This window comes from Euprymna scolopes, chromosome 30, assembly GCF_053919585.1.
Source record: "Euprymna scolopes isolate OS-2025 chromosome 30, ASM5391958v1, whole genome shotgun sequence".
Classification (NCBI taxonomy): domain Eukaryota; kingdom Metazoa; phylum Mollusca; class Cephalopoda; order Sepiida; family Sepiolidae; genus Euprymna; species Euprymna scolopes.
In genome coordinates this window covers 65,196,975-65,217,267 of record NC_136511.1, presented here as the reverse complement: position 1 = coordinate 65,217,267, position 20,293 = coordinate 65,196,975, and the positions used below count along the sequence as shown (strand labels likewise).

General features: G+C 34.6%; 1 protein-coding gene across 1 annotated transcript in view; it reads left to right on the top strand.

The window, feature by feature from the left end:
* LOC145254833 (neuronal cell adhesion molecule-like) overlaps positions 1 to 20,041 on the top strand; it is an 898,760-nt gene extending 878,719 nt beyond the window's left edge. The window contains exons 25-28 of the mRNA XM_080113668.1: positions 6,252 to 6,291; positions 14,467 to 14,602; positions 16,575 to 16,681; positions 19,423 to 20,041. Of these exons, the coding sequence (XP_079969794.1) occupies positions 6,252 to 6,291; positions 14,467 to 14,602; positions 16,575 to 16,681; positions 19,423 to 19,587 (448 nt within the window). The 3' untranslated portion in view covers positions 19,588 to 20,041. The remainder of the gene's footprint in view (positions 1 to 6,251; positions 6,292 to 14,466; positions 14,603 to 16,574; positions 16,682 to 19,422) is intronic.
* The last annotated feature ends 252 nt before the right edge of the window (positions 20,042 to 20,293 follow it).

Genomic DNA, 20,293 nt, shown 5'->3' with positions numbered 1-20,293 from the left:
TAGATGCAGGAGAACCTCAGGGGTCTATCCTTGGACCTTTATTATTCCTGATATTCATAAATGACCTCTCTGATAAAATTGTTTCGGAGATGAGTATATTTGCTGATGACACCACTCTCTATAACAGACACGAGGGGAAAACAAATGAACACATATCTAAGGAAATGGCAGAAACACAAGAGGATGACCTCAAATCTGTAAAGGAATGGGGACAAAAATGGATGGTCACATTCAATGCTGCCAAAATTAAGCTTGTTTCCTTCAATAATTACAAGAAACCTTCTTTACCACCAATAGCAATGGCCAAGAACACATTACCTGAAAGTACTTCCTTTAAACTCCTCAGCCTAACGTTTACAGGAAACATGAACTGGAATAGATACATTGAGACCATTGCCAGGGCTGCTGCAAAGAAGGTGGGCTCTCTCTCTACCATGCTAGAAAACTATTTATGCTTGAAAGTGTCCTTTTCTTTTTCTTTTTTTTTACATGGGGGTCACCACTTATCAAGGCCCAGGAGCCACTCGGGGATAAGGATTATTGTGTGTACAGTAATCAATGGGATAGTATCGCAGTAATAGTTAGTATTGGGGATTTGATAAAGTATCATTACTTAAGGGAGCGGTTCATCAGGAATTTGTTTGTGTTGGATTTGAAGACATCCAAGTTGAATTCGGGGGGGGGGGACAGGCAAGCGGCAGAGAGTTCCACAGACGTGCAGTTCTAAGAAAGAAGCTTTGTTCATGGAATCTACGTTTTGATTTAGGCACGGATAAAGAGTGGGGAAAATTATTGACAGTGATTTCAGCTAGTCTGGTGTTTTTTGTGAAAGATTGGCGAGGGGGAACCAGAGAATGGAGCTCAAACGAGCACTTGCCATGGAAATAACAATAAAACACAGACAGGCTCGCAACATCTCTTCTGTGGGAGAGAGTTTGCAGGGAAGAGAAAAGGGCATCCCCCACTAAGCCACAAAGTCTATTTTGTACTCTGTCAAGGAAGGATAGGCTGTTTTTAGCAGCTCCTGCCCAGATGTGGCAGCAATACTCCATCCTTGGACGTACTTGGCTTTTATATAGATAGAGAATTGCATCAGCAGTGAGATATCTTCTGGAGCGGTAGAAGGATCCCACAATTTTCCCAGCGACCTTGGCCACAGACTTGATGTATGTGTTCCATTTCAGATCAGGAGTGAAGGTCAAACCCAGAAGCTTATCAAAACATGGGGCCTCCCCTAGATGAGAGCCATTCATTTCAATTGATGCCAGATGGGGATCAGAGCGTTTATGATGTAATGATAGGAGCTTGTTCTTAGATGCATAAAAGGAAACCAGCCACCTCATCCCCCACTGAACCACGTGCTCAATATCTGAGGAGAGAGAATCAGAGAGAACATTGTCATTTATGGCCTTTGATGTGTTGCCATAGATAGTGGTGTCATCAGCATAGATGTCAACGAATGATTTTAGTATGTGTTTAAGGAGATCATTGATGTAGATGAAGAGAGTTGGGCCCAGAATGGACCCCTGGGGGACTTCAGCATTAATACTGTGGGCCTCTGATTTCCGTCCATCAACCACTACTCTTATGAGCCTATCAGAGAGAAATGATTTAATGATAGAGAAAACATTTCCAGTTATACCGTAGGTGGAAATCTAGGGAAGTAGGCCTTTGATATGTCAAGAGCAATTGCCCTAGAAATGAAGCCTTTGTCGAGAGATTCGCTAATTCTATGTGATATAACTGTTAGTACGTCTGCTGTAGATCTAGCAGAACAGAAACCATATTGCGTGTCACTAAGATTATTTCTGCTGAGGTGGTTGACTACTTCTCTATTTAATATGGATTCCAGCAACTTACTCATGACACACAGGAGACTTATTGGTCTGTATTGAGAGAGAGATGACTTATCACCTGAATTCTTAAATACAGGGCATACTGATGAGGTTTTCCAGGGTGTTGGAAAGCACTTCTCCTTAAGGCAATGCTTAAACAGTTTGGTAAGTATGGGGGCAAGTTCTGGTTGTAGCTTTTTTAACACTATAATTGGAATACTATTGCTTTACTGGAGTCAAGGTTCTTGATTAGCTTGGCGACCTCACGCACAACTTATTTGTATGTTATCTAGCGTGTTGTGTGTTGTAGGAAGAAATACGGGGAGTTGATGGCCTTTGTCGCATAGGGTAGAATTTGCTGCAAAGTTCTTGGCAAATAGTTTGGGCCTTGTCGGATGCTGACGAGATGACCTCTGGACCATTGATAATGGTTGGGATAGAACGCACGCTTCTGTTCAGGATCCTATTTGCTATTCTGCCAGAACTGGTGGGAACCAAGCCGCTGCTCAGTTACTTTAGATTTAACGGATTGAGCATATAGCTCTCTTGCATTTTTTATTACTCTTTTACAGTGGTTGCTGACGGTCCTGAAACCAGCTTTAGTCTCAGTGCATCTATTACGTTGGTAGCTATGGAAAAAGTGATTTCTGTGTGCGATGGTAGCAGCACATTCAGGGGAGAACCATGGCTTGTTGGAACTTTTTGGATGGTATGAATTGGTCTATGCCTACAAGTAACCATTCAGTCAGGTCTGATACTATAGAAGACACATCCTTTTTAAACCTGGAATGGAGAGGTAGATCAGATATGAATGTACGAAAGCTATCCCAGTCAGCCATAAAGTATTGTATACAGTACGGTGGAGAGGTACGTCTGTAGACTTATTATATTTCATTTTTATCTTAACTGATACAACGGAGTGGTCGGAGGATCCCAGAGAAGATAGCACGGCACATGAGTATAGCTCAGGGGAAGTGGAGAGAGTGCGTACTGACCGGTAGTATCGGGCACACGGGTGGGCTCGCGAACAATCTGAGTGAGGTCATAGGCAATGGCAAAATCATGACAGAACCTCCCCTCATCATCAGTCTTGTTTGAGTGGGTCAGCCATTCCACATTGTGGACATTGAAGTCACCGCAAATGTGAATGTTAGCCGCAGTATGTGGTCAATTTTCTCCGATATACTCTTAAAGATAGTAACTCCGCTGTTGTGGGGGGGGGGGGCGATAGAGGGCAAATATAAATGCGGTGGTGTAAGCAAGTGCAACCCGGAAGCACATATAAGATAAATTAGAGTCTTCTCTGGAGATATCTCTGCCACCTCTATAAGGCCACCATTCGCCCCTGTATGGAATACTGTTGTCACCTCTGGGCTGGTGCATCTGCTACTTGTCTCTCACTCCTGGACAGGGTTCAAAACAGTGTCGCCAACTTGATAGGTCCTGAACTGTCATCTAGGCTTCAGTCTCTGTCCCATCAACAAAATGTTGCATCCCTCTGCCTGTTCTACAAATACTTTAATGGTGAATGCTCTGACGAACTACAAGCACTTGTAGCCCCTAGATGTGAATACCCCGACAAACTCGACAAGCAGCTAAATCCCACCCCTTCACAGTAGAGATCCCTAGGTGTAAGAAGGCATTCTACTCCAATAGTTTCTTCCCCAGAACTGCTAGACTGTGAAACTCTCTTCCAGGATTCTGCTTTTCCATTACTATATTGTAGAACTTTTATATACTCCCTAGATTGTAGTATATGATTTGTGAACGGAGATCGTATATATCTTTTATTTGAGCGACTTTTACAAAATTCATGCTATTCCGTTCTGTCGCGTATTTGTTTGGCTTTTTCATAGAAAAGCAAAACTAATCCGCAGCCTTTCATGCCAGGACATCTTGAAAGCAATTAGCTTTGATCAATATTGGGAAAACCCTTCATATCAGACAATTGCTATTCATTTGAGAGTTTCCCCCCTTTTTCGGGGGAGCTTGCTTTCCTCAAACATCGTGGCGAAACAAATAAATGAAACAACGGAAAACTGAACTGGTCTTCAGCCAACGTTAGTTTCTGCCCCCGCTAACAAGTCAACTTTTTTATTGACATCGCTAAATTTGAATGCTTTTCACTTCTTACGGCCTCATAGCATAGCGATAAGATCTCATGTTTTTTTTTACTTTCTTTTCCGCCTTCCCGTCACGAGTTTGAGCCTACTAACTCCTTTTTTTCCTTTTTGACTACTAACTCCTTTTTTTTCTTTTACACCCCCGAACACCCGGGCAACGCTGGGTACCACCGCTAGTTGAAGAATAAATAGCTGGTCATTATATTTACAATAAGTAGGCAAGTTTTTGATGAGTCGTTCCACTTAATAAATTTACCGAATTTTCATTACTATCAATTACTATATTGTCCGATTGACTACTGTACACTCTTTAACCCTTATCCTCGAGTAGCCTCTGAGCCTTGATAAGTGGTGATACCTATGTAAAAAAAAAAAAAAAAAAGACATGAAATATTTATTTTGATAAAAATTAACTTCCTAAAATTTTAAATAAAGAAAAAAAAACATTCTTTTTATTTCTTCTAAATATTTAGCTGATAATGATATTCATTTTAAAGAAGAAAAAGTAATTTCTTGATAGTATTGAACCTCACAGACATTTGTTGATTCCAAATGAATCTATATATTAATACTCTGCTACCTTTTAACATACATACGTAAGTGTGTCACGATCATGAATTAATTGGTCGGGAGATCCTATTTATTAAAAAGGAGGTACGGACATTAAATCTATACATCAATAAAAGTGAAAATGCATGTGTGAGAAGACACTTTTCAACCTATATACTCAACAAATTTTTGATCTACAGACTTGAAATTTGGTATATAGGGTATTCAGACATGTGGAAAACTTTTTAATTGGTTTTCATCCGGAAAAAAGGGCTGCTTTCAAAACTGAACTTGGGGGGGGTCATTAGATTTTTATCTATCAACTGTTTCATGAGGTTTGAAAACACTTTTTAAAGATTGTGGCAAGCTGGTCTAATGGTTATCATACTTTACTCACTGTTTTTAGGTTTTGGTTTCGATCTCAGCTCAGGTATTTTTTTTTTTTTTTTTTTTTTTTTTACTTACAAGAAGTGAAGTGTTTTTTTTCTCAATTTTTTTAAAAGGAATTTAACGTTATGTTTAATACCGGGCAATGCTAGGTACGAGTTAGTATATAGAAATGCTAATTTAATGTCCGTAATGTCTTATCACCTTCTATCCACCTTTTTTTAATAAATAGGATTTCCCAATCACTAAAAACGCAATGTAAAAATAAATATAATAAAAAAAGGTGAAGTCACTTTTGGGCCATAGGTGAAGCTAAAATATATTTTCTTGATCTTCTGATTAGGATCCAAGAGTAGTATTTCTTCTCTATAAAGATCATACAATGATATCGTGAGGTTTCCATTTTCGCAGGGCATCCGTACAATAGAAATATGTCACGTCTTCCTATAAGAATACTAAAAATAAACCGTAATAACCAGATATATTCTGACACTACATTAACCAGATTACTTAGATAAATAATTTTATATCTTCAACAAAATAACTACAATAATATTGCAGCATCTCTATCCACGCTGAACGTCCACAGAATGCTCAGCAGCAATATATTACATATGAAAGATGTCGCCGTGGAATTTCCACAGGTCCTGCAAGTACATATAATTATTATCAGTAAATTATACAGATTAACTTGAAAAACCCCATGAAATTTTCATGAGGTGCCACGAGTAGGATATTATTATTATTATTATTCACTCACTAAGAGTTTTCACACAAGCTATCACCAGTGATTGCTCACTGGCAATAACCTATGGTTTTCCCTTGAGTCTGAGTGACAATAATTCTCTCCAGATTTCCAATGCTCTCCACCTCTCTTGATAACCAGCACAGATGACCATTGGTATTCCCTAGGTTTTGAGAGGTAAGCCTCCTCAACACCCCAGTTTTCTCTGCACAATGTGGAGGTCTGGTTAGTGCTCTCCCTCCTCATCTTTTCATCTGAAGCCATCATTTTTTTTTCTTTTGAAGTTTCGTTTTTCTTGGTTCTCTGTGGTAATAAGTCTCCCCAAGGTCCCTGCCGTCTTTGCACTCGTCCAATGAAGGTCTGGTTAATGCTTTCTTTCTTGGGTCTTTCCATCCTCCTTGAACCTTCACGACTATTTGGTGTGGCATCAGTTTATTCAGACACCACCATTTTTTTTTTGTTGTTGTTGGAGAGTGAGTTATAATTTTGCAGTTTCAGTTATTATTTCCCCCCCACCACCACCATATCCATATCTCTTGCTTCTTTTAAAATAAATGCTTTGTTCATATCCTGATTTTGTGAATATTCTTTGTTTTCTTAATTTTATTGCAGACATAACCGTCTTCAACAAACCCAGTTGACTTCACCCGAGGTGAGAAAAGCCACAAGTTATGGATGCAAAGAAGATGTACCTATAATAAAAACTCAAATAAGTCACAAATATCTTGTTTTTATTTTTGTTTATTTTATCTGTTATATCTCATTTATATTTGGCAGATACAAGTGTTAAGTAATTCTTATTAGAAGAGGACTGATGTTATTTGTTGTTGTTCGTCTTAGGAGAGTCTTAGTGAGAGATTAGAGTCTTAGAGTGATATCTAGAGACAGTCTTAGGAGTGTTCATGTGTTGAGTGTTCATATGTCTTAAGATGTTCCTGTTTGTGGTACATGTTAATACAAGAGAGCCGACGGCTTGTAATACACAATGAGAGGAGATTTGATATATAGATAGATAGACCAAGAGATTGACATTTATACTTTTGACAGTTCTGTATGAACGGGAGTGTTTCTATAAATATTGATACATATATTTCTTACCTATTTTTGAGATGATGATTTTCACAAAGTTCTTATAATATAAATGGACAATACCTTTTCTGCTGAATCACAACACGAAGACGCAGATACACAAAGATGATGACGTCCTTTATTTCATGACCGGTCCATGATTTCGCTTGAGGAATTCAAAGTTTCTTTACATGGCTTTTTCTTCTTTAACCTTTCACGTCAGCAGCCGTCTCTGACCCTTCTCTCTCGGCTCCCTCTCCCCGACTCTTCTCCTCTTCTCCCAGACTGCATCTAAAACTCTACCTATATTGAGAACTCGTCACATCATCGCATGATTTAACATGTGCTTATAAAGCACGTTGGATGACATGCATTACGTTGCCAAACTTGCCATGACCCCGAGTTCAGTAACCTATTTTTCAAATAACCTCTTTACAAAATATGTTTACAATTTCAATTGATGATTAAATTCCTTATTTTAATTTTCACAGAAACAAATTTCATCATTACATTCCTTTTCCAATAAACAGATATCGAACTATTTTGTGTGAGCTAAACAATTGCGATTCCACATTCCTTATTTTCAATAACATTCTGTATTTATTTTAACTTATAATTGGAATTTTCAATTCCAAATCTAGCTTCGTAAGTTCGAATCCTTGACTATCCTATTTCATATTTACATTTAACTAATTCCCTATTTTTTACTTACATGAAAAGGGGACAGCCCTTTATCATGTAACACAAGTAGTTTTTGCGATATAAAGCCCTGTATTATACACTTAAAATCACGGAACACAGATTAGTATGCATGGGCGAAGAATAATTCTAATTATATCCAACCGTCACTGCACCCCCAAATTTTTTTGTTGGTTCATAGTATTTGTTCATAGTATTTGTACATGGGGATCCTGACAGCAATTATCAAGGTTAAATTTGTGGCAAGTATTTTGACAGCCATCCCCACTCACAAACTTCGGAGTCTATTCCAAAAGCTATGTTGTGGGTGACCATTCCGAAAACCATTCTTACCATGAGGATGTTGGGGGTTGGGCAACAACAACAACAACAACAATACTTTAATTTTTCTATGGGATGCTTCCACCAGGAAATGCCGACCAATGGATTCTGCTAGGGTTTGAGAGGTTACAACCACAAAACTGTCAAATATATATTCATCTACATTCTGTTTCACCATGTACAGGTGAAACAACCCCATCAACCCACCGCCACACTAACACAAAATGGCACCGTGGAATTGTTAATAAAATTTACAATACTTTCTGTAATTAATTATAATTAATTCATATCAAATATTATTTATTTATATTATTATTAAATATGATTTATTTTCATCATAAATAAATGACTTATTTTTATTAATAAATATTAATTTTTATTTTTATTAATATTTATTTGTACCAGCTAAATATTGATTTTTATTATTAAATATTAATTTTATCCTTATTAAATATTACTATTCTATTATTAATATTATTTATTTATATCATGAATAAATATTAATTTTTATTATTAAATATTATTTATATTTTTAATATTATTTATATTAATAAATATAATTAATTTATATTATTGATAATTATTATTTATTATATCATTAATAAATATAATTAATTTTTTATTATTAAATATTATTTATTTATATTATCATTAATATTTATATTATTAAATATTTATTTTTATTGCTAAATGCTGTTGATTTGTATCAAATAAATATTAATTTATATTAGTCTTTATTATTAATTTATATTATTAAATATTAATTTTTATTAAATATTATTAATTTTATTATTAAATATTAATTTATATTATTCATTTATATTATACTTATTGAATATTGTTAATTGATATAATTAAATATTATTAATTTATATTATAAATAAATATGATTAAATGAAGAATCATTCCAAGTTTAAAAAAACATTACAACCACAAAACTGTCAAATATATATTCATCTATAGTCTATTTCACCATGTACAGGTGAAACACACACCACCCACCCACCGCCACACTAACATAAAATGGCACCATGCAATTGTTAATAAAATTTACAATACTTTCCGTAATAATAAGCACTCCTGGACACAACATACAAAATTACCTATTAATCTGAAATACTCTTCTCTTGGCACTGGCCTGATGTTGACTGATCACATTTTTCAGCTCAGCCGCCGGGAGACTTTTTTTTCTCTCAGCCACAAAGTCAGCAAAGTCTGTCATTTCTAAAATGGCTTTTTCCTTTGATGTCGCTAACCCTGTGCAGTTTTAGGAGGTCGATCCTCCAAGGTTTTTTACTTCACTCTTTGAGAAGAAGTTAATTTATTGCTAATCGCCTACCAGAGAATGACAGACAACACGGCTGTCCAGGCATTTTTTTTTTTTTCTTTGTATGACCTGAGTGCTACTCTTTTGGGGAGCTGGCTCTTCGGTCCCACTTTCCGACCCTTGTGTTACATCATTCTATTATGAGAGAGTGATAATGTTTACCCTCTTCACATAAGGAATAGTCGGTACTCACGCAGAGAGTGATCCAGACATAACTCAGTCTGCCCGGCTTGACGTCAACAGCCGGAGTAAGCCAATGAAAGCATAACAAGAAAAGAAAACCTGCTTTAAATTTTAAGTTTTATTAACTGTAAAGAAAAATGTTATAACAATATTTTTCTTTTGATATATATATATATATATATATATATATATATTTCAATATATAATGTTAAAAATTTATTTTTTGTTTGAGAAAAGGTTCAAGGGTAAGTCAAATAAATACTTTCAAGGATTTTTTTTTTTTTTTTTTCAAGAAAAATTGAAATAAAATTTTTGTTTTGTTTTTTGGGGGTGTTTTTTTGTTTGTTTGTTTTTTTTTTCCGGAAGAAAAAACCTGAAAACTAGAAAAGTTGAAACAAAACTGGGTGGGATAGTTTTTTTTTTCATATTAAAACAGATATTGTTGTTGTTTCCTGAGACCGCTGTTTTATTAATGGTGTGTGTAGATTCTATTCCGCATTTGTGCTGGAGGTCTTTCTGTGTTGCTCGCTCGAACACCCACAAGTTGATTATTTTAAGTATGATGGCAATTGTCAGCCTAGACTTGGCAATAAAAAAGGTACCAGGCCAGATTGATGTAAAGGTTTGGCATTTGGTAGCCTGACACCTCCAAGCATAGCCATCGCTTACCTTTCCTCTTATAATAAGATTGCATCTGTGTCCACAAGACGCACAAGTTTTCGTCCGTGCCAGTAATTTTTTTTTTCTTGACAAAAGTCGAGGACTCCGGCTGGTGTTTTCAACTGCTCACTTAAGGCTGTAAAATTCATGTTTTTTTTTTTTGTTTTTTTTTGTGTTGTGGGGGAATCACCCTCCAAATGGACTGTTCTATCCATTATATAAACCATAGACCTTTTGATCCTAGGTGTTGATTAAACACCAGAGCGACCCTCGCCTGCTCGGTAACGTCTACTACTCTTTTCAGTTGTAACCTTTTTACGTTGTTGTTCCAGTAATACATTGTTTAAACTGTATTCCATTGTTCTGTTTTCTTTGTGGCTTATTGCAAGCCATAACACTGACGACATTGGATTCGGAGAACGTACTCACGTTTAAAAACAGTGTTCTAAAAAACTAAACACTGATGACATTGGATTCAAGGAGCATACTAAGATTGAAACCAGTAACGACATTGAATAAAAATACTCGCGTTGAAATAGTATTCTAAAAATTCTAACGACGTCTGACTCAAATGTTATCGGGAAAAAAACAATGTCGGACTTAAATTACAGGAAAAAAAAGAGTTGAAAAAAGTTTGTCACAACTTTCAAAGATAGCGCTGTACTTTTTTGCAAAAAGAAAAAGGTTCATTGCGACTTAGAAAGGTAAATTTTTATACTTTTGGAAAAAGAATTCGTCACTTGTGGTTTTCGCTGCTAAAATCGGGTGTTATTTTTTTTCTCTGGAGAAAAATATACACTTGACTATTTTTTTTTTTCTTTAGACAATGAACTTTTTATATATTTATTTTTTTCTGTTCGTTTTATTGTCTGGATGAAGAAATAAGAAAGAATAAAACGGTTTTGTAAAATTCAGCGAACGTTTTGGAATTGCTAATGCTGACAAAGCAAAATGGACAAATAGAAAGTAGTGTTGGAACATTTGACCAAGTTGCATATCGATGCCGCAAAGCGTCAGTCACAATCCGAGGAACAGCAAAAGGAATTGCAAAAACAGTTAGCGAAATGTTAAATATGAACCGAAAAACAGGCTTTAGTAGGGTGTATTCCAATTCTTGCTGTAGCTGTTCATTTGAACTTGAAATCATGAAAATTGGCAGGTTATCTCATAAGATGTAAAGCAATGTTATATTGAATTTTCAAATCTCTACGACAATTTTAAATGCCTGTACAAAAAAGTCTTGAAACTTATTATATTTATTTTATTTAGGATCTCCATCTGGGTAACGCCGGATAAATACGGCTAGTGTAAAATAACTAGAGATGCGGAAATTGTGACTTGAGGGTTGTCAAAAAGTAGAAATTATAAAAAAAGATGCAAGAAATATCAAAGCAGGCATTGCGAATATAAAAAAGTAACTAAGAAAAAACCGTCGAAATGGCACACAGACACTAACCACCAAAACTCAGAAAAACTAAAAGCACCGAGCACTTGTTTCAGATGTGGTGGAATACATTGGGTAAGGGATTGCCCATTTTTAACAAAAAGATGCCATTTATGCAATAAGATCGGTCATAAAAGTTTGCACTGTAGGAAAACTCGGTATAGAAGCCATGTACATCAAAACAGAACTAAGGACGTCGTAGATGAAAATCTATGCAAATATGTAATGGTTAACATTTTCGGCAAAGCTATTAAATTCCAATTAGGCAGTTGATCGGATCTTTCAATAATAAATCTCAAAACGTGGAAAATATTACGAAAGCTGACTATGTTAAAAACTAACAGAACGGCGACGGCCGTTAATGGTACAAAAATTCATTTTGAAGGTGAATTAATTACAAACGTCACTTTACGGGGGAAAACAAAAAAACTAATATTGTATGTGCTAAAAGATAGTGAGAACTTGTTCGGTTCTGACAGCATGGAGGAGTTTCGTCTCTGGGATCTTCCTATATCCACATTCTGCAAGAAAATAGATACCTACCCAGCAGAAACAAAGAAACTTATAACTTGTTTTAAAAAAGAATTCACAAACGTATTTCCTCCTGGCCTGGGGAGATGTACAAAAATGGCCGCAGATTTTAAGTTGAAACCTGGCACACAACCGGTGTTTAAAAAGAAACGTAATGTCCCGTTCGCTTCCCTGAACAAAATAAATCAGGAACTAGACAGATTAGAAAGTATTGGTGTACTGGCTAAAATTGAATATAGTGAGTGGGCTGCTCCGGCAGTTTACATAAAGAAAAGGTCCGGGGAAATTTGCATCTGCGCCGACTTCGCGACCAGACTCAACGAGTCCTTATAAGATTTTCACTATCCATTACCTAGTCCAGAAGAAGTGTTCACAAAATTAAATGGCGGCAAGTTTTTTTCTAAGATAGACCTAAGCGACGCTTACCTACAGATTCCGGTAAATGACAAAAACACTAACCTCCTCTGTATTAACACTCATCGGGGTTTGTACAGATATGAAAGACTCGCGTTTGGTGTCAAAGTGGCACCCGCAATATTCCAGCAAGTAATGGATGCTATGCTGTCCAGCTTGGACACTGCAATCGCATATCTTGATGACATTATCATAGCGAGCAAAAGCAGGGAGGAACATGAAAAACATAATTAAAAATACAGAAAAATCTTTATCTTTATTTAAGTTGAATTCTGGACAAGAACCTTTATTTCTCTTTGTCTGTCCATTCCACTTTTCCTTAGAAACTACTGATCTATCTGAAATTTTGTAAGAACTTTTGTTATGATAAGGTGCAGCAAACTAAGTATTATGTTATCCATTCGGTGCACAGTTAAGGATTAGTATTTAATGCAAAAAATGGCCATAACTTTTACCATATTTAACCATCAATTTGGTATAAATCACTCATTCTATGTTTAGAATTAGATAATTTGTATAAATATTATATATTTGAAAACAACACGTTGACACACACTACATATATTTTTATAGATATATGTTTGGAAACATGATGCAAATTATAAATCTATGACATCACATCAAAGCTATAATCATTTTGTTAAGATCATAAGAAAATTTAAATAGCTCAATTCGTAGAAAATCAGATTGAAGAGTGCAACGTTTCAGTTTCGATTTCCAATCATAGCATCTAGTTTATTTGTTGGGTACAGTAGAACCCCAGGATACGGTGACCCTAAGATACATTTTATTTTTCAGGTTACGATGTGGAATACAATGTTTTTCCAGCCTCTGGTTATGGTATTTGCCCTGCCTTACAGCGTTATTTATAAGGTCATTTGATTATATACATGTGTATTATATACTGTATTGCATTTTGTTACTAAATTTTAATGCTGTAGCCCTGTATTTCTGATCTAAAAATGTATTTAAGATCTGATATTTCAAAATGAGATTTAATTTTGCAATGTATGTATCACATTATTTTTTTTAAATTGTAACTGACACACACATGAGTGGATGAAAGAGAGAAAAAACTTTGCATATTAATTTGAAAATTTAGAAAACTGAAAAATATTATATAATCTATATATCTATAAGAGTGAGAATGTGTGAGGAAACTTCTCAACCTATATACTCAATGAATTTTGGATCTGCAGACTTGAAATTTGGTATATAGGGTATTCAGACATGTGGAAAACGTTTTAATCAGTTTTTATTCGGACAAAAAGGGTTGCTAAGGGGTCAAAATTGTAAAATTGGTACGTGGAGATCCTTGAATTCTGTTTCACGAATGTGCATGTGTGAATGGTTCACACGACAGATTAATTATGTTAAGAATAAGTAAGATTTAAAACACATTTTAAAGATCGTGTCAAGCTGGCCTATTGGTTACCATACTTGACTCACTGTCGTTAGGTTTTGGTTTCGATCTCAGTTAGAGTATTTTTTTTTTTTTTTTACTTACAAGAAGTAAACTGTTTACAAAAAACATCATACTCGCATGCACGTTTCCATTTTTTTTTTTTTTTTTTTACTTTTTTTTTTAAAAAAGGAATTTAAGGCTATGTTTAATATCTATAGTATGTCTGTTTATAATGAGAATTCTGCATTAATTAAAATATAATATTGATGCATATTTTATGATCGAGCAACACCGGTAGGCTTGCTAGTTTTATATAGTTCATATATAGTTTTATATAGTTTTTAATTAAATGATTAAAATAATTTTCTTTTCTGAAATTCTGTTGTAAAGACAAAAAAAAAAAAATCCCACCAACCACACAACGCACATCAATTCAGACTTTACAACAACTGTAAATATTATCACATGCATACCTTTTCCCTCTCTATGAAGGGTCAGCCCATCGTGGTTAATACCACCAACAAAATGAACAGAAAAAAAAAGTATTTTTGTAAAATGTTGTTTTAACAACAAAAGTCCCGAAATTAAAAAAAAAAAAAAAAATGATTTTAATGATTTAAAAAAAAAACTTATCTAACGTTGTTTGGTTTTCTAAAATTTTCAAATTAAACTTACAAAACAATGTTCTCAAAAATGTGACCAAGTTTCTCTATTCACTTAGCATATGATTAAAATGGTTATATATAGATATATGTATATTTTTTTTTTCTTTTAGGACAATTCAGATGGTCCCTCAAATGATCGCGATATACAAAAAATTGACCAAAATCAAGACAAAGTCTCACCTGGATATGTCCATCCAACATTTTGGCCGAAAGAATTGAAATCTTCTTTTAATGTTAAACATATTGGTAAGTACAAGATTTAATTTTTTTTTTTTTTTTAATTTTACATACATTTTCTGAAATCATTATCTCTTTAAAAAAAACATTTTTCACCTCAAAAGGGCATATTATCACCAAGATGTAAGGGGCTACTGTAATTGGGAAGGAATCCTCAGTGAAAGTTGTGCAGCAAGACATTTATTCATCACAAATTAAATTTAAATTTCTACATGTTGGTATAGTTGGAGAAATAGGGAATAGGGAGGGAATTTCAAATGTAAGTCAAGATGTTTTCTAGCCTCATAGAGAGAGCCCACATTCATTTGCAGCAGACTTGGCAATATCTTCTATGCATTTATTCCAATTCATGTTACCTATGAATGTTAGTATTGATCCCTGTGGCACACCTGCATTAATAAGATGTTTAGATGTACAGCCATCAAAATCAACAAAGATTTTTTTTTAGCTAAGCAGGATCTAATTATATTAAACTAGCAAGGAAGTCTGAGATTGAATTGGGATCAACGAATTTTGTACAAACATTCCATATGTTGCAACAATACTCTATGCATCAGAAATTGGTATCTTTGTCAAGATATAAGATACTAAATGCTTAGTAGAGAAGAACAGTTTTCAGCATCCGGGCATATCTACAGTAGAAATGGTGTGATTTTGCTGCTAGTCTGGTTGGTTGGTTGGTTGGTTGGGAACATTTATGTTGAGAAGGTATAAGCGCAGTACATTCATCTAAGCATAGTCAGTGGAAGTACCTGTAAAACATACACAAGGACGCCACATTTCAATGATGGAGCCTGTTAGGTTAGAAACTATCCCCTCATCCCATCCAAGAGATGAGAGACTAGTAGTTGGTACACCAATCCATATGTTGCAACAATACTCAATGCATCGGAAATTGGTGCCTTTGTAAAGATATAAGATGTTGGTAAGTGTGAAAGTTTTCTAGCCTCATAGAGGGAGCCCATATTCATTTGTAGCAGACTTGTCAATATCTTCTATGCATTTATTCAAATTCATGTTACCTATGAATGTTAGGCTGAGGAGTTGAAACATTAGACTCTCAGGAAGTATGCTATTAATCATGGTAATCGGTGATTAGAAAGGCTTTTAATAATTGTTAAAAGAAAGGAGTTTTGTCTTAGTAGTATTAAATGAAGCATCCATTTTTGGCCGCATTCAACTACAGACTGGAAGTTGTTTTCTAAGAATCAAGCCATTGCCTTGATTATGTGTGTGTTCAATTTGCCCAAATGTCACTACCGGGTGGCCTGCTTGTGTGTGTGTGTGTGTGTGTGTGTGTGTGTGTGTGTATATATATATATATATATATATATATATATATATTCCTTCCTCTCACACACTCTCCCAATCCTTTTCTCTGTCCTCTTTGTTTCATTTTCAATTCTTTATTTTTCCCCCTCTCTCACTTTCTGTTCCTTTCTCTCTCTCTCTCTCTCAATCCCTTTTTCTGCCTTTTGTTTTTATCTTCTAATTTGTTACTACTTTTCACATTTCTTTCTTTTTTTTTTTTTACTTGGTAATCACCACTTATCAAGGCCCAAAGGCCACTCGAGGATAAGGGTTAATGAATGCAAGGTGGTAGTGTAGTAATCATTAATGGTGTATATTGGATGGAATTTGATTATTTACGGGGACAGCTCAACAAGAGCTTGTTTACATTGAATTTGAAGGCTACCATGTTGTACTCAACCGAGAAGCAGGACAGCAGAACAATGTTCCACAGGCAGGTAGTTCTGGAGAGAAGATTTGTTCATGGAATTTGCATTTAGATTTAAGCACAGATAGAGAGTGGGAAAATCCTTTATAGTTGTTGTAGCTAGTCAAGTATTTTTTTGTGAAAGTTTGGCATATCAAGTTTGTTTCCCTATTATTTTATTATGAACTGATGCATTTGGTAAAAAAAAAAATAATCAAAGATTCTAAAAGTAATGATATTTATTGTTTTTTTTTTTTTTTGTAGGTATTCAAAATCTGGGATTTGAGGAAGATTCTTCTGGATCAATTACGTTTGGTCCACCTTCTCCAGAAGACAGTCCTCGGCTGACAGCAGAAGAAGTCTACTCAAGGGTAAGGGATACCTTAATTACATTTTGAATCCTTTAAAAATTCACATTAAGAAATTAAATTAAATTCTTTATTATTTGAGGATTGACAATGCAAGTGAGATTAATTAATTTTTCGTTTATATGAACGAAAACTTGACAAAAAAAGTGATATCTTGATGTTTTGCACTCATTTATGCAATAATTTTCAAATTATATTTAGATTTTCAAATTATATTTAGATTTTCAAATTATATTTAGATTTTCAAATTATATTTAGATTTTCAAATTATTGTAATATAGCAGATAGGTGAAGAATATGGATTCGGTTAGATCCTGTAAATATTACTATTACTTACTAGGAATTCTTACATAGGCCATAATCAGTGGCTTACTCACTGATAAGGATGTACCAATTAGCAAATTGGCTGATTAATAGGTTTTCTAATGCCAATTTATCAGCAAATTTTGTTGTCATTAAACTCCCTTTTTTGCTTGCCAGTGAAAATTTATCGAAGAGACATGCATCGTCTACACCATATTATCAAATAACAGGCATCATGCGCTGTTAACATGTAGACTTTTACAACTGAATTTGAGGCAAATAGATGAAAGCAGATTGAAAATTTCCCTGATTTTTCTTCCTATCGAATTAACATTATTTTGTACTTCAAATCAATGTCAAATAAAATTATTACTTCCATCTTTCAGTTTTCATGTTGAGGAATTGTACAGTAAATTGCAACAATATGCAAACCAAAAATACAGCATTCTTCATCAGTTTCTCATTGTTACTTACTTTGGGGCTCTTGTTAACATTACATTTATATTTTTATTTTTCTAATTTAGATAATGTATATTTTATTGAGATAAATTAGTAATTAGATATCAGACATAACTACTACGTAATACGTAAAAAATTAACTAAATATTGACAACAAGCTTCAACCATTATGGCAACCAGTTTCTGCTGGACGTATTTTGATGTCAATCCCAAGAATAAGACAGTTGCCTGCAAGTTAATGTCAAACCATCACATCAAAGGGTGGCAAATCAGAAAAAAATTTTACAACAAATAATGTGAAGTCATCTTAGAAAGGTTCATCTAAAAGCAGCAAAAGTTGCAGAAAAGAAAACAAAATGAATATTCATGGTTGGTTGGTTGTTTTTGTTTTACGGCATATCAACCCTTTTCGGGTTATTTAATGCCGAATCCAAAGATTTTGAAGAAAAATTTTTTTAATAGAATATATTTGTTGTTTTCACGTCGGTTTCTATTTAACCCATAGTTGGGACCCTAACAGGTACTACCACTCCGGGTCAGAGTGGACCTGGGAGCAATGGTAATTAAAGGGTGGGTCCACACTCCCCAAAGCCCACAAGCTAGGGCCTCACCACTGGATATAGTTTAAGGTCATATCCAGGACCCCCATTGAGGGACTTTTACCCTCTGCAGGGGGGGGAGGGCTGTCGGCGTATTCTAATGCCCCACCGACAGGGCCGAATATTCAAGGAAAGACACTCCCGGAACACAAGTGACAGCAACTACGAGCCTCCTGTGAAACACCAAACTACTATAGAATCAATATTGGCCAAAAAGAAAGTTAGGAATATTAATGACTACAGGTTACGAGATCCACTATCCGATAAGAGAAATGATTGATGTTAGTATTCAACCATATTCTGTAATTTAATAAGCTTATTGTTAAACTCTGTCCAAATTACAGTATTCCATCAAAAAGTACTTCACTGAAAAAATAATTCCCAATATATTTACAAAAGTAAGAAAAGTATATCATGTTAAGCATTTTAAAATACTATTGCTGGTTTCATAAGCAATTTTATTAGTTGTAGGTTGTTGAGTTTTGATGTCGATAGCTTTGAGTATTTTTAATTGGTTTCATAATGTATTATTTTAGTGCTATTAACTAGTATATGTCTTAAATGCAGGAAGGGGAGTTATACTTTTATAGACGTTTGTAACTTGAACTAGACTTTAAAAGATGCATGGTGAGATAACAGGATAGGGTAACAGTCGTAAAACCAATGTAACTATTATTTTTAATTCCCAATTAAACTGTGTCCCATTCTCTCTCTCTCTCTCTCTCGCGCTCTCTCTCTCTCCCTCTCTCTCTCTCTCTCTATATATATATATATATAAATAAATAAATAAATGACAAAAATGCTATATTCAAAATCCCAAGATATTGTCCTTCTTACCATTTATTTCTTTAAGCATGTTAAAATGTTCAATTCTTGACAGCATCTATTTCGTAGCGCAGAATCATTCATATAATTATGTCTATTTTTTAATCTTTTCTGTCCTGACTCATCAGAATAGGAACTTATCAACTTTAAAATAAAATAAAAAGAATATGGGCATGACTACATAAATCCGAAAGAAATCTGAAGAGTAGTTGCAATTGTGTTTTCTGATATTTCCACCATCTTTGATATATATATATATATATATATATATATATATATATATATATACAGGGTGGCCCAAAAAAACGGACCCCAACTCTAATTAGGCCCCGTTTCTTAGTGTTTTGTCCGAATGAATTGAAACTTTGCTCATAATTAGTTTACTATATCCAACACATCACATCAAAACACTAGAGTTTTTGGCCTTTTTTTCTCTGTTCTACAGCATATTGCTTTTGTTTTGTTTTTTGGGTCACCCTGTATATATATATCATATCATAAAGATAGAGAACATATCTGAATCACTTATTTACATTTTTGCTGCATTTAATTTTTCAGGTGGACACCAAGAAGAAGAACCGCATGCGAAACGAAAGTGCAGCAGCGATTGCTGTGATGAAAAATAATGCATTACCCCAGCGCCTACCCCGCTACTCCAACGACACAGACTGTCTCATCCACAACGAGTCTGAAGTCGTGTATGACGAACGGACTGCATTGTAGTGACTGGTCGCCGACACACAATTGCAACACTGCAGTCCGAACTGGCAATAATAAGTATAATTAAACAGAGACACTAGACACACACACACACACACACACACACACACACATATATATATACACGATACATATACATCTGCACATAAGCCAAACATATGCACACATATGAAAAAAACAAAAAAAAACTCACTTTTATATATGGTCACTGTGTGCTTGTATGAAGGATATTACTGGATAATATTAACAGGAATAACAGTGGTTTATGAAAAAAAAAACATGTTTCCTTTGAAGCATGTGAATATGTTTTTGTTTTTGTACTAATTTTGATGTAAATTTAAATTTCCACACAGTTGTGCTCTATCTCATCTAGTTTCTTTAACATATGCCGTCTTTACATACAAATTATTGCATACTCATAATACAATGTGTTGAACTCATACAATATCAAAATAGGCACATGTTTTTTTTCTTTTTTTGAAACATAGCTAATCAATACACATGTGTTGGATTATTGTCTTCATTTGAAAATGAGCAATTATACAAGACTATACAGAGTGGAATCTAGAGACGGTTGAGTCGCTGAACCACGAAAACTGGAGAATGAGCTTGCAAAATATCAGAAAACGTCTTACCTCCCAAATAAGCAAAAAGTGATGTTAATAAAAAAAGATATTGGTTGCTATTATGCTCAAGTTTCAGCGATCTT